At 36.1% G+C, this 13,857-nt stretch overlaps 1 protein-coding gene across 1 annotated transcript in view; it reads left to right on the top strand.

Annotated features, from left to right (window-relative positions):
- LOC107592876 (leucine-rich repeat and fibronectin type-III domain-containing protein 2-like) overlaps window positions 1–5,619 on the top strand; it is a 121,749-nt gene extending 116,130 nt beyond the window's left edge. The window contains exon 5 of the mRNA XM_016282453.1: window positions 3,519–5,619. Within this exon, the coding sequence (XP_016137939.1) occupies window positions 3,519–4,330 (812 nt within the window). The 3' untranslated portion in view covers window positions 4,331–5,619. The remainder of the gene's footprint in view (window positions 1–3,518) is intronic.
- Window positions 5,620–13,857: the final 8,238 nt, after the last annotated feature.

Here is a 13,857-nt window from a genome sequence, read left to right as displayed (position 1 = left end):
AACTACACACTAATTAGGCTTGTGCTTTCACCTGCACTTTATTTTGTTTCTTAATATTTGTGGAAATTATCATTTAAAGATAAATGATGTATTCTATAACTCAAAACTGAATTCAGTTCATTTAAACAGATACTGTTTAATAGGTTAACACTGAAGATAGCAACTATAGTGACATTTAAAAGGTGACTCACTTATGCTAGTTATGTTAGACATTGTTTTTGTATCTTTTTTAATCGACCACTCACATGCATATTTAGGCCTATCTCAAATGTGTTAATGGTGTTCTGTGAGTGTAATAGCTAAGACAATAATGGCACACTTACCCTTTACTGAATCAGTTACCTACACATTATGTACAATGGTGGCCAAAATGATTAGAACACTACAATTTTCACCAGCTAAAAATGGTTTTAAGTCAGTTATTTCTATATTTTGCTGTAGTGTGTGAGTAGCAAATATCAGTTTACATTTCCAAACATTAATTTTGCCATTAATTGTAATAATCCAGTGAGATTTTTGTTTGCACAAGGAGTCTGACAACAGCCAGTGCTCCACACAGAGATCTGATCTCATCATTATCCAGTCTGCCTGGAATAACATGAAGAAACAGAACAAACGGAGACAGACTAAATCCAGAAGAACTGTGGCAACGTCTCCAAGATGCTTCAAGAAACCTACCTGCAAAACTACCTGAAAAACTATGCACAAGAGCACCTAGGGTAAAAGCTGCTTTAAATGCAAAGGATGGTCACACCAAATGTTGATTTAATTTAGTTAGTAGAAGTTAATTGGTAAAGAAAATCTATTTATGTCATTTATAATTCAATTTATAATTTATAATCTATAATGACAATTTTTTTTGACAGCAGCCTCATTTCAGTATTTTTACACAAGGGCCTAAAACTTTTAACAGTATTGTAGTTTGCAGGTAGGTTTCTTGAAGCATCTTGGAGACGTTACCACAGTTCTTCTGGATTTAGTCTGTCTCTGTTTGTTCTGTTTCTTCATGTCATTCCAGACAGACTGATAATGATGAAGAGATCAGATCTCTTTGTGGAGCACTGGCTGTTGTCAGACTCATTGTGCAAACAAAAATCTCACTGGATTATTACAATTAATGGCAAAATGAATGTTTGGAAATGTAAACTGATATTTCCTACTGACACACTACAGCACAATTAAATAAAAATTTAGCTGGTGAAAGTACTTGTGGTCTAATAATTCTAATAATAAAACCCACCAACAGCACTTGATAATCCATATTCCTCCTTGCCTGTGGAGTATTTTGGCAAACACACAAATAAATAAGTAAATAAATAAATGCAAATGTGCTAGTATTTTTTTTTCTTCTATAAAATATATTGATTGCACTTTATTTTACAGTCCTGTTCTACGCCTATATGTACTTATTATAGCACTTACAATAACTGGGTAATAACTACTGTACTAACCCTAAACCAACCCCTAACGTAACCCATGTAGCTACCTTATACCCAGTAATTACACTGTAAGTACACATACTGTAACATAAAGTGTAATCAAAATATATTTGCAATAGAAGCAAACCTTTTTATGATCGTATGCTTAAAACTATAAGCAATATGTATGTAGACTGTTTTTTTAAACAATAAATAAATAAATGAATGAATAAATAAATAAATACAATTTGTATTACAGTCAAAAGGCACAGACATTTTTTTTATTTATTTAAATACACCTCTATTAGCTGTCGAAAGATTGGTTTCTCCATCCTTTAATCGAATGCAACATTTTCTCTGTGTGAAATAAAAAATGTGTAGAAATCCCTATTACCTCTAGGCTTTTTTTCTTTGCATAATACAACCATCATGATCATCACCATTAGAAGCCTGAGGCAACATGAGCTTTTATAATATGCTTTATTATTTTGATTTTAATTTCAGCTCACTTCTCTTACTTCTTTCTTTATATCTACATGTTCTACAGCAGTTTATAATCAAAGTGATGGGTTCCCCTTTCAAACTGCCTAAATATGAAAGGCTATGCATAAGCATTAGGCTATCTGGTTTCCCTGACTTGTGAAAAACATATAATCTACAAAGAATGAGTATGACGGTTCATTTTCTGGTGCCTCTCTATTACTTAAAGGGGTTATGAACTGCCTTGTTTTTTGTTTTGATTTTTGTACTGTTCTCTGAGGTCCACTTATAATGTTATCAAGTTTTTTACATAAAAAAAAAACATAATTTAGAAGCAATAGGGTATTCTCTGTCCTGTTTTAACCCACTCTTTGGAACACTTTGTTTGAATAGGTATGGCAGATTGTAGACTTGGAAGTAAATGCCCACTGGTATGATTGGCTAGTGGTGGTGTGTGTTTGACAGCCTGCATCCTTCATAGATAGTGATCACAGTGATCAGTTACTCACACTTGTGTGGTTCGATCCAATATAGTAGTCACAGCATCGTTTTTTAGTTTCAATCTTTCTGAAAATCCTGCGTCGAATTGTGCCTTGTTTGTAAACAAATTTGCAGTAAAATTTAGTGAACAAAGGACCAATATCCTACTGACGCGGTCTGGATCTTCTTTATAAATAAACTTCATCAAATACAGTTTATCATTTGGTTTCTGTGTAGACCTGCATTTTCCGCTCTTGTCATTTACCTACTGTACTATGTTCGTTATTCAGTGGGCGAGGCTAAACAGAAGGCACTGTTTAGCCACACGATTACAGTATGTCATAAAGTGGCACATTCCACAACCTGTTGTTTTGGCAGATTGAGTTCAATATAAGTTGTTGTTAGACTAACAAGAAAGTTTTGAGTTCTGAAACGTCCAGAATGTTTTTTATAGCACAATCGCCTCTTATATATAAAATAAATCAAGGGACTTTTGATTTTGCAGTTCATGACCCCTTTAATGACTTTGTGCTAGTGAACTGCATGTGGTATTATCCATAGATCTATTTTCTTCCTCCTGTCTTGGAAGAGCAGTGTTAGCCTGGATGCTGGCAACAACAAAGAAAAAAAAATCAATCACAAGGCTCGAGTGGAAAAAGGTTGGGCTCTCTCGTAAAGCTGTCACCACTGAATGTAGCGTCTTCTCCTGTGATGGGAAAGCAATTATGAATGAGTAATGGACTAGCTGGCATAGAGGCTTACCGTAGAAAATGTGTCAGGCTGCACTGCTAGATGTGGTTTTAGTGTGGTAAAGGATGTCTCTAACACAAAACATGGGATCCCATGATGTGCTAGTTTTAGGAAAGGCCTAAGATAAATAACCAAATCAACTCACTAGTACTTTTTTTTTTCGTTCACCCCAAAATTTTTTATTTTGTCTTATTTACTTGCCCTTTTACTTTTTAATTTCCTTTAACACAAACTGAACGTCTTAATACTATGCTTGTCTTTCTTGTCCATGCACTTGCAATGACTGGGAATGCAAAAGCATAAAGTTGTCCATATGACTTATGCACTATATTCCAAGTCTTCTGAATCCTTACAATATCTTTGTGTAAGTTGTGAAATACACCAAAGCAGATGTAGTCAAGAACTGGAAATTCCCCTTCCAGTGGGGAGGAACCATGATCTTGGTGATTGGTGGAGTGATCGTAGCCACTTTGTTGGTCTTTATCGTCATCCTTATGGTACGCTATAAAGTAAACAGTGGCTTGCAGGTTGCAAAGTTGGTGACGGTGAGCAATACCTACTCCCAGACCAATGGGAGACCACAGGCTACACAGCGACTAAACAATGGCGCTCCTACACCGCAGGCTCCAAAGACTGTAGTGGTGATGCGAGATGAAGTGGTGGAGTTTAAGTGTGGCTCCTTGCAGAGTAGCATCTCGTCCTCTTCATCCTCCTCGGCTGACTCCCTTGGAAGTGAGAAAGTCGAGTCTTACAATCGACACGTGGATTCTAACACCTTGCCCAACAGGTGGACGCAATCATCAACTAAGGCACGACCAAACCTGGATAACCTGCTAGGGGCATTTGCTTCTCTGGACCTGAGGGTTCCCGCAAGAGATCCGGTAGGACCATCTTCTTCAGGGGCCATGGCAATGGGCATGAGGCCGCCCACTGACAAGGAGCCTCTGCTAGGCCAGGGAGATTCCAAGCTTGGGAAGCTTGTAATGCTGCCATCAGAGAACAAGCCCAAGCGCAGCCACTCGTTTGACATGGGAGACTTTGGTGCTTCACAGTGCCTTAGTTACCCACGACGCATCAGCAACATTTGGACTAAGAGGAGTCTCTCGGTCAACGGTATGCTCCTGCAGTGCGACGAGAGTGAGGGGGAAGGGGATAAGGCACCGTTTGATAGCTCTGAGTGGGTTATGGAGAGTACAGTCTGACAGGGATATCGGATTAGCTCTGCCAAAAAAGAACAAAAAACAACCCATTCTCCGAACTCGTCTGGTGAAAAGGATATGAACTTGCTGCATCATATGACATAAAGAAGGACTCAAATGGCTGTAATGAAAAGACACCTCAGCAGTGGCCATGACTGTGTAATGCATGATTTTTCCATGTCAATATTGTCCTTCTTATCATTTGATCACAAAGAAGTTCAAAGGTTTGTGTTCGAGCTAGGCAAGCAGCCGAGGCCAGGGCTGGTCCTGTTTATTAAGAGCTGGACGAAGGATATCTCCAGTTGCCTTGAAATATTAAAGCAGATATGAATAAATACCCAAGAACAAGGGATATGGGGGTATCTCAGAAAAGCAGGGGGAATAAAAAAGATAATTTATCCGACTGTGCACTGCAGTTTGCCAAGAGGATTTTCTTCAGCTAAGTGGATGTGCATCACATTGGACCAAACGTTCCCATGAGACAGGACTACATAATTTAGCAGGTGAAATGAAAAAAAGAAAGAAATGCAAATGTAATGAATTTTTGTAGGTTATTTTTCTTTTGTTGTCGTTTTTATTTTTTAAGTTAATTCTAGTGTTGTCCCCCCGCATTTTTCCTGAACAACTGAAGAATACAGTACAGCCTGTCATACATATTTTACACTGAGGAGAAATACAAATCTAAAGTACAGGAAGATTTCGTTGTCATAATCAAATCTGCAAACTTAATCTGCTAATTGTCTATGATGTTTATTAACATTATGTGCCTCTTTTTCAGTTTATCAGTGCATCTGTCACATTTGTTTTTAGTTTCAGAGTTTGAAAGCTGACTGTCGTCTGATCAGATCGCTGCAAATTTCCTTTAGTACTGATACAGCACAGTACAAGTCAGTCTGTCCGAGGTACATATTATTTATACAAAGCGATATTTACTACATATTACATACCCAACCAATACGTTGCATACCCAACCAAGAAGAGACTCTGTTCGATGTCCCCTTTGTCTACCCTTTTTAAAAAGTAAAAAAAAAAGTTTAAAAATGGTATATACCAACATGATTTAGACATGGTACCTCTGTAATGCCACACTATACTTTAAAGTACCATGCTATATGACTATGTGAATAATTGATTAAATTACATTTTGCAAGCATATTCCAAGGGTATGATTATACCCTTGGAATATGTTTTCAAAATAATGTTTGATTATGATTTCCTGATTTTCCATGATGGTAATTGCCCCCTCAATTTTAATTTTCTAATAGGGGTGGAACGGTTCACGGAAAAAAATCGAACTGTACGGTTCTCCACACACGGTTCGGCACGTGCTAGACCGTGGTTCAACTTAAATCTGACAACGCATCTGTAGTATGGTTTGCTATAAATAACATGTAAAACAAACAGGGTTCGGCTAATGTATGTTTCTGTTGATGGATGCGCATTCTGGCTTCCCAAAACATTACAACAGCGGTGAAAAAAAAAAAAAACGTGGACAAACCATTCACTCTTGTTCAATGCGAATGCCGTATGCTGGAATATGAGCATTTATTCCATCATCACCCGGCTGCTGGCGCGCACAGGTGCAACCTGAACAGCACACGTTGATATCTGTGTTTAAACTAAACTCATTTAAGCCTTGCCAGTTTAAACATTTAAGGGGAGACACTGCAGGCAAAAAACTGTTTTTTTAAAGCACCTGTCAAATTTGAGATTTTGGGCTTTTTGAAAAAAGTGTTTTTTTCAGACTAGTGGAAAGAAAACATCCAAAAGGCACTGTTAAGTGTTTCTTTTATAGCACTTTATTTATTTGTGTCAATAGATTTCAATTACAATGCATATTTTTAAAGGCCGTTTTCTCAAAATGAGTTTTTTCTCCTACACTGAGCCATAAATCTCCACTTCAGTAGCACTTACACACACCAGACATTAAATTTTTATCCCTGTCTATATCCTGAAGGTTTTTACAGAGGGATTTGTTCATATATAATTTGCTTGATTATATGCAACATTTTATTCCCCCAAAATTGTGAAAATATAGTGTTTTCTGTCCGTTCTAAGCATTTTCTGAATTATGGAGTGACCAAAAAGAGATACCCAAAATTCCCTCTGTAAAAACTTTTGACTCTAATACTTCAAAAAAATGAAACAAGAATTTTGAAACTGACATAATCCAGTGTTTAGGTTTTTGTACTAGAAATGTGTGCAAATTAGCGCATATTTCATTAAATAATGATTTATTTAAATAGTTTGCATATTTAAACCTAACATTTTAGAAAACTTGTAATACAAAGTTTTTTTTGCAATTATCAATGTAATCAATCAGCTGGGTAAGTAAGGCGATAACTATTAGTTATTTTTTTTACCCTATTTACCTGCAGTGTCTCACCTTAAGAGCCAGAGGTCACGAGTTCACACGCGCAGTGAGAAGATTTGTAGGTGCGCTCATCTGAAGCGTGTAAACCCGTGCCTCAGAACGCATGCAAATACTAAGCTCTCTCTTAAGTATTGTGTTTGAATTAGGTAGTTAACGTGCCATTTTTACCGGACGCGTCCTTGCCAGGATTTGTTTTGGCTTTGTTTTCCTGTTTTCATGCTTGCTGAAGGTAATGATCGAAAAGTAGTTTGACCAATAACATGCAGGCATTGTACATAATGGACCAATCATGATGTGTGTGAGAAGGTGGGATTTATGGTCAAAGCGATGCAATTACGCATACATAGGATGTGTGTTCGACTTAAAAGCAGATCGATCAGTGTTTGACATCAAAGTACCTCAAGAGCATCTTGAAAGCATAAGGAACCGTCTGTATGGTATTTTGATGTCATAAACCGATATACACACGCAAACAAAGCCAAAACCTATATATTTTAGGCAATATAGAAATCCTGGCCAGGACACGTCCGGGAAAAATGGCACGTACGGTCACCCTAGTTTGAATGGACAAATTCACACAAAAATTATGTCAAAATGCCCGTCTTGGTAAGTATCCTCTTATAGCAGACATAGCCGGCTGAACATACTGTATCAGTGCATTGGATCAGTGCATTGTCTTAAAGTGACAGCACTTTCTTAATATTAATCAAACAGCAACAACAAAGAAATCACTCACTGCTCTTGTATAGGTTTTGTAACTTTAATAACGATTCATATTTAATTTATACAGTCAAATATGCAATGCTGTTTTACATTTCATTACTTTATTCAACTTCTGTACCTAAAAACTAATGTTAGACCTACCTAAAAAAAACTGGAAATCACTGTTTATTTTATTTGTATCTTTACTCTATTGTATTTATTTGTGTTGTTGCTTGTAGTTAGATAGAATATTCTTATTTTCTTTATTTTTATTTGACAGTATAGTTTTTGCCTAAACATAGCACATACTGAACCGTACCGAAACTGTAACTCTAAATCCGTGATACAAACCAAACCGTGAGTAAGTTTAACCGTTCCACCCCTATTTTCTAACACTGTAACTATCGATCTATTCCCTCGACAACAAAGAAATCACTCACTGCTCTTGTATAGGTTTTGTAACTTTAATAACGATTCATATTTAATTTATACAGTCAAATATGCAATGCTGTTTTACATTTCATTACTTTATTCAACTTCTGTACCTAAAAACTAATGTTAGACCTACCTAAAAAAAACTGGAAATCACTGTTTATTTTATTTGTATCTTTACTCTATTGTATTTATTTGTGTTGTTGCTTGTAGTTAGATAGAATATTCTTATTTTCTTTATTTTTATTTGACAGTATAGTTTTTGCCTAAACATAGCACATACTGAACCGTACCGAAACTGTAACTCTAAATCCGTGATACAAACCAAAGTTTAAGTTTAACCGTTCCACCCCTATTTTCTAACACTTTAACTATCGATCTATTCCCTCTGTAAGATTAGTTTGTTAGTGTTGGTGATTTACTTTTGTACTTTCCACAACAAGCCCCTCAAGACCTAAGCCTGAACTATAGGTCAGAGTGTTATGCTAGACAATATGTTTTGAAAGACATTTAGGACAGGATCTGGATCAAAGTTTTGTGTATAAACCTTTATTAGTGCCAAATGGTTGCGGCAAGCTTAATTTCACACAGAGGTCATGAACTGGGGAAAAACTGAGCTCTTCTGTCATCATTGTGCCCTTGAGCGATGGCACTTTACCTCAGGTTGCTCCAAGGGGACTCTCTTGCTATTAGTGCAGTGCAAGTTGATTTGAATGAAAAGTGTTGGTTACATGATTATTAAATGACAAACGAAAATGTTACAGACCTGGATAAATCATGTATAGTCATTATCTCCAATTTTACCATTTCAAAATGTGGTGATACTTTCTATGAACACATCTATAGTGCATTTTTAGTACATTTTAGTGAAATTTGAAAGTAGTCGTAAACATTATTACGAGTGTAATGCTTTACAACTAAATATTGTTACTGTCTTGCACAGGGGGAGGGGGGCAGAGGCAGGTGGGCAATAGTTTTGGCGAGGATACAGTATTCAATCAGAATTGGATTTTGTAAGGTCAGGGTTCTATGACCTTTCCTTTTTCTTGTTGCTAAATATGACACATTATTTTTTTTTTACTGATTTTTAAAATAAATTATCTAGCCAATCCTGTGTTAAATTGCATTTCAGACATCAACATGGCTATTTAATTTTGTTAAGTGTGTACTATAGATCTGGTGTTCCTAGGAAGTTTTACTCAAAGGATCATAACATACAATGTCTATTTTTCTCATTTTGAAAAAAAAAAAAAAATCTTTATTTTTCTATTTTGTGAAAAGCTAACAGTTTCATTGCCTTTTTGTTTGTCTGATACAATGTCACTGTATATGGTTTTGATTATGTTTTACTGTTACAGTTATATTATATACAGAAAGATATTGATAAACAAACGCAACTTTCAGTTCTTAATTTATTTCATTATTATTAGTAGTATTATTTTTATTTTTAACTAAACATTTAAGCCACATTCTAGATTTGCAACATCCATTGTTTATAATTTGTTACTGCTCTTGGTATATAATTCTTTCTATGACTTTTTTGTATAAAAAAATATATAAGAATGTATGATGGTATTCTGTACAGTGATCCTCTCATTTTCCCGGTCAGAAAAAAAAGAGAAGGTGCTTTAACGTATTGTTCTGACATACGCGTAAATGTGAAGCAGCATAGTCGCGTTTTTCACTTGGAGTTGTAGAAAAAAGAAAAGAGACTAAATCATTCTAAACCATTTCTGTGTTCAAAAGATTTTGCTACAACAAGATAAACACACAGAATTCATAATATTTAAAACTGTCTGTTTTTTGTCTACTTGCTTCTCAGCCTCTCAGAATTATTTTTTATTAGTGTGAGTGTGCTTATTGTATCTGCTTTTCTGCCTTAAGGTGTTCTCAAACAATAATTTGTCTTACTCATGTCTGACTTGAGTCATTGCAGTTTGGGATTTCATTCTCACCAAAAAGTGCACATAGTTTTAGCAAGATGTACTTTTAACAAATTTACTCTGAGGGGATATCCTCAAAGATCAGATGAAGGAACTCATGGGATGCACACAAAACTTAATTGAGTGTAGTCTGCAGTAGTCATAAAACATTCTAATATGACATGCAGCCCACTGAGATGTGCACACTTTCCATGACGTGCAATCTCATATCAAACATACTTGTCATCCATTATGTCTGCTGCCTCAGATACTTCCCATAGAGTTACATTTATGCTTTGCACATTTAATTTACCATGGTACATGATTATAAGCTAGGAACAATAAATTTTTCTTTCATCTTATTTTAAATAAAGGAGCTTATTGCATTATGAAAACATACTTTCATACTGGAACCACCCCAGTCCAAAACGTCCTTTTAAAAGTCCTTTTATTTGAAAGTAAACAGCAAAAATGTTTTGTTCCTTACGTGAGATGATTACATATAACATATTAACATATAACAACCCGTGAGGTAATAAAGGAAATTTAGCATATATGCAATTATTCCTTAATGCTAAACATTTAACGATAAGAGAAACATGTAAATAAATTCTGCCAAAAATAGGTCTGCTAAACTTGATGCTGTGCCTGCAGTGCATCGTTTTGAATGATTCCAGCAAAAGAGTAGGAGTAGGTGAAGTTTACATTTAACAAGGTTCTAGATGATTTCAGTTTGATTTTAATGGTTTGTGTGGCACATTTCAGAGCAGATTGTTTTGTGAAGCTAATACTGTGTAATAAAGGCTTGAAAGAGGCAGAGGCTGTTATTGAAAGATTGTTCTACTGGCTCAATAGTAAACCCACAAACCAGGAGCAAATAATTGTTATTTATTTATATACAGTATGTATATTATCCTTTTAAATCATTTTATGGCTCATATAGTATGATATAACGCTATTTTTGTTTTCATTGACCTTTATGAAAATGTCATGATATGATATGAAATCCAAAAGAAAATACTCTTTCAGTTTGGCAGCTGGAGAGATTAAAATGGGAATGAGGTCTTGGACAAAGGTTATGCGTGAACACCAGATATTCTCCTCTGATTAGAACAAGGTCTCTTCTCTGTGCTTAATCAGGGTCCTGAGTGTCCACTCACGTCAGCACTGCCCTTCTTACCAGGAAGGAGACTCTTGCAGGCCAGGCCATAGAATAAGACTTTAACACATGTAATCTGTAGGATAATAGGATTAACAATACTTCACACAGTTATAATCTTCACAAACAGTGTTTGGGTATATCATCTGGGTTGTGCAGAGCATCAAGTCCAATTTACAGTTGCATGTTTCTCAGTATTTCATGTTTGTTTATTGTACTGGGCAACATGGCACATATAAATTTCAGTTTACTTAAAGTATTCTCCATGGGTTGGTATCTGTCGTTCTTGAAGGGTTTGTTGTGCTGACCTTTGCTATATTGTGCCAAATTTCACAGAATTGCGGCATTTACCCAGACTGTTGGGTCTCAGTAGATACAATGCTTTCAGAGTCCTTCAAAAGTTATGTTGTTCCTGAGCACTGTTAAGAGGTTGAGTAAGGTCAAACCAGTAAACAAGAGATTGTTCAGCGGTAAGAATGAGGTAATTTAAGAGCAAGCCAAGAAGAGGCTTGTACTACTGACTGGATTAAGCTGTGAGCACAAGTGTGTCATGTTAGAGGGGGAAATAATCTGAATGACCCATGAAAAACATAAGCTAAGGAACTAGTTATCAACTGCATATCTATGTTTTAGCTAATTGCTAATTGTGTGCTTTACACACTTGTGTATACTGCTGCAAGAGGTTTAGCCCCACGTCAGATCTTAGGAGGTCAGCATTTCTTTAAAAAGGCTGCCATGTGTCCTAAGTCAAGAGAAATGTCAACATTGCCTCAGCTTACAGTAACAGCACAGTCTTAGTAGGAGTGACGTCTGTTTGCATATGTGTGCTGCGTGTGAAGGCACTCACGTGTTTATTTATGTCAGTATTCAAGTGTGTGTATGCACTGAAAAAAATATTAATAATAATAATAATAATAAAATACTATACAAATTAATATACAGTATGTATAACAAATTGTATTAATTAATTGATTAATGTCATTAAAGAGAAAAAAAAATAAAGACAAAAAAATGAAAATTTGCAGACTAGCATCCATGATGTAGGTGCCTTTTTCTTCAGTAGAACAGTAAATAAGATTTTTAGCTGAAACTGTGGTCCTTGGTGAGTCATACATTTTAATTCAGCAGCTACATTTGCTATGAGAGTCAAAAAAAGTAAAGCACATCAGGGAACACAAAATTATTACCGTGGCTCCTGATGATATATTAAGGTCTTATAGAGTGAAACAATCTGTCTGTGAAAATCAAGTCAAGTTACCTTTATTTATATAGCACTTTTAACAATACAGATTGTGTCACAGCAGCTTTACAGTATCAAATAGGAAAATAGTGTGTCAATAATGCAAAGGGACAATAGTAAACACTCAATTTTCAGTTAAAGGCAGTTCATCATTGAATTCAGTGATGTTATCATCCAGCTCAGTTCAGTTTAAATAGTATCTGTGCAATCAAGTCAATGATTTCACTTGAAATTAAGTTTCCTCAACTAAGCAAGCCAGAGGTGACAGCGGCAAGGAACCAAAACTCCCATCAGTGACAGAATGGATAAAAAAACCTTGGGAGAAGCCAGGTTCAGTCGGGGGGCCAATTCTACTCTGCCCAAACTAACCAGCAGGTTGTTCCATGCTGCAGCAAAGTTAGATTGTGCAGAGGACTCATCTGAAAGGAACTAGTTATCAACTGCATATCTATGTTTTAGCTAATTGCTAATTGTGTGCTTTACACACTTGTGTATACTGCTGCAAGAGGTTTAGCCCCACGTCAGATCTTAGGAGGTCAGCATTTCTTTAAAAAGGCTGCCATGTGTCCTAAGTCAAGAGAAATGTCAACATTGCCTCAGCTTACAGTAACAGCACAGTCTTAGTAGGAGTGACGTCTGTTTGCATATGTGTGCTGCATGTGAAGGCACTCACGTGTTTATTTATGTCAGTATTCAAGTGTGTGTATGCACTGAAAAAAATATTAATAATAATAATAATAATAAAATACTATACAAATTAATATACAGTATGTATAACAAATTGTATTAATTAATTGATTAATGTCATTAAAGAGAAAAAAAAATAAAGACAAAAAAATGAAAATTTGCAGACTAGCATCCATGATGTAGGTGCCTTTTTCTTCAGTAGAACAGTAAATAAGATTTTTAGCTGAAACTGTGGTCCTTGGTGAGTCATACATTTTAATTCAGCAGCTACATTTGCTATGAGAGTCAAAAAAAGTAAAGCACATCAGGGAACACAAAATTATTACCGTGGCTCCTGATGATATATTAAGGTCTTATAGAGTGAAACAATCTGTCTGTGAAAATCAAGTCAAGTTACCTTTATTTATATAGCACTTTTAACAATACAGATTGTGTCACAGCAGCTTTACAGTATCAAATAGGAAAATAGTGTGTCAATAATGCAAAAGGACAATAGTAAACACTCAATTTTCAGTTAAAGGCAGTTCATCATTGAATTCAGTGATGTTATCATCCAGCTCAGTTCAGTTTAAATAGTATCTGTGCAATCAAGTCAATGATTTCACTTGAAATTAAGTTTCCTCAACTAAGCAAGCCAGAGGTGACAGCGGCAAGGAACCAAAACTCCCATCAGTGACAGAATGGATAAAAAAACCTTGGGAGAAGCCAGGTTCAGTCGGGGGGCCAATTCTACTCTGCCCAAACTAACCAGCAGGTTGTTCCATGCTGCAGCAAAGTTAGATTGTGCAGAGGACTCATCTGATTCCCGTGGTCTTGTCCCGATGGTAGTCTAGGAGACAAGGTCTTCACTGGGGATCTGTCTCTGGGGCTCATCTAGTTGTCCTGGTCACCGCTGACATTCAGGGATGTAGAGGTCATCTCTAGGTGCTGATTCACCATCTGGACTGGATACGGACTGGATCCAGGTGACTGCAGTGACCATCTGGTCTAGATACAAACTGGATCGGGAGGCTA

Source organism: Sinocyclocheilus grahami, unplaced genomic scaffold, assembly GCF_001515645.1.
Source record: "Sinocyclocheilus grahami isolate Dianchi unplaced genomic scaffold, SAMN03320097.WGS_v1.1 scaffold160.1, whole genome shotgun sequence".
NCBI classification, from domain to species: domain Eukaryota; kingdom Metazoa; phylum Chordata; class Actinopteri; order Cypriniformes; family Cyprinidae; genus Sinocyclocheilus; species Sinocyclocheilus grahami.
Note: the sequence above shows the minus strand (reverse complement) of the source record. Positions and strands in the feature narration are given on the sequence as shown.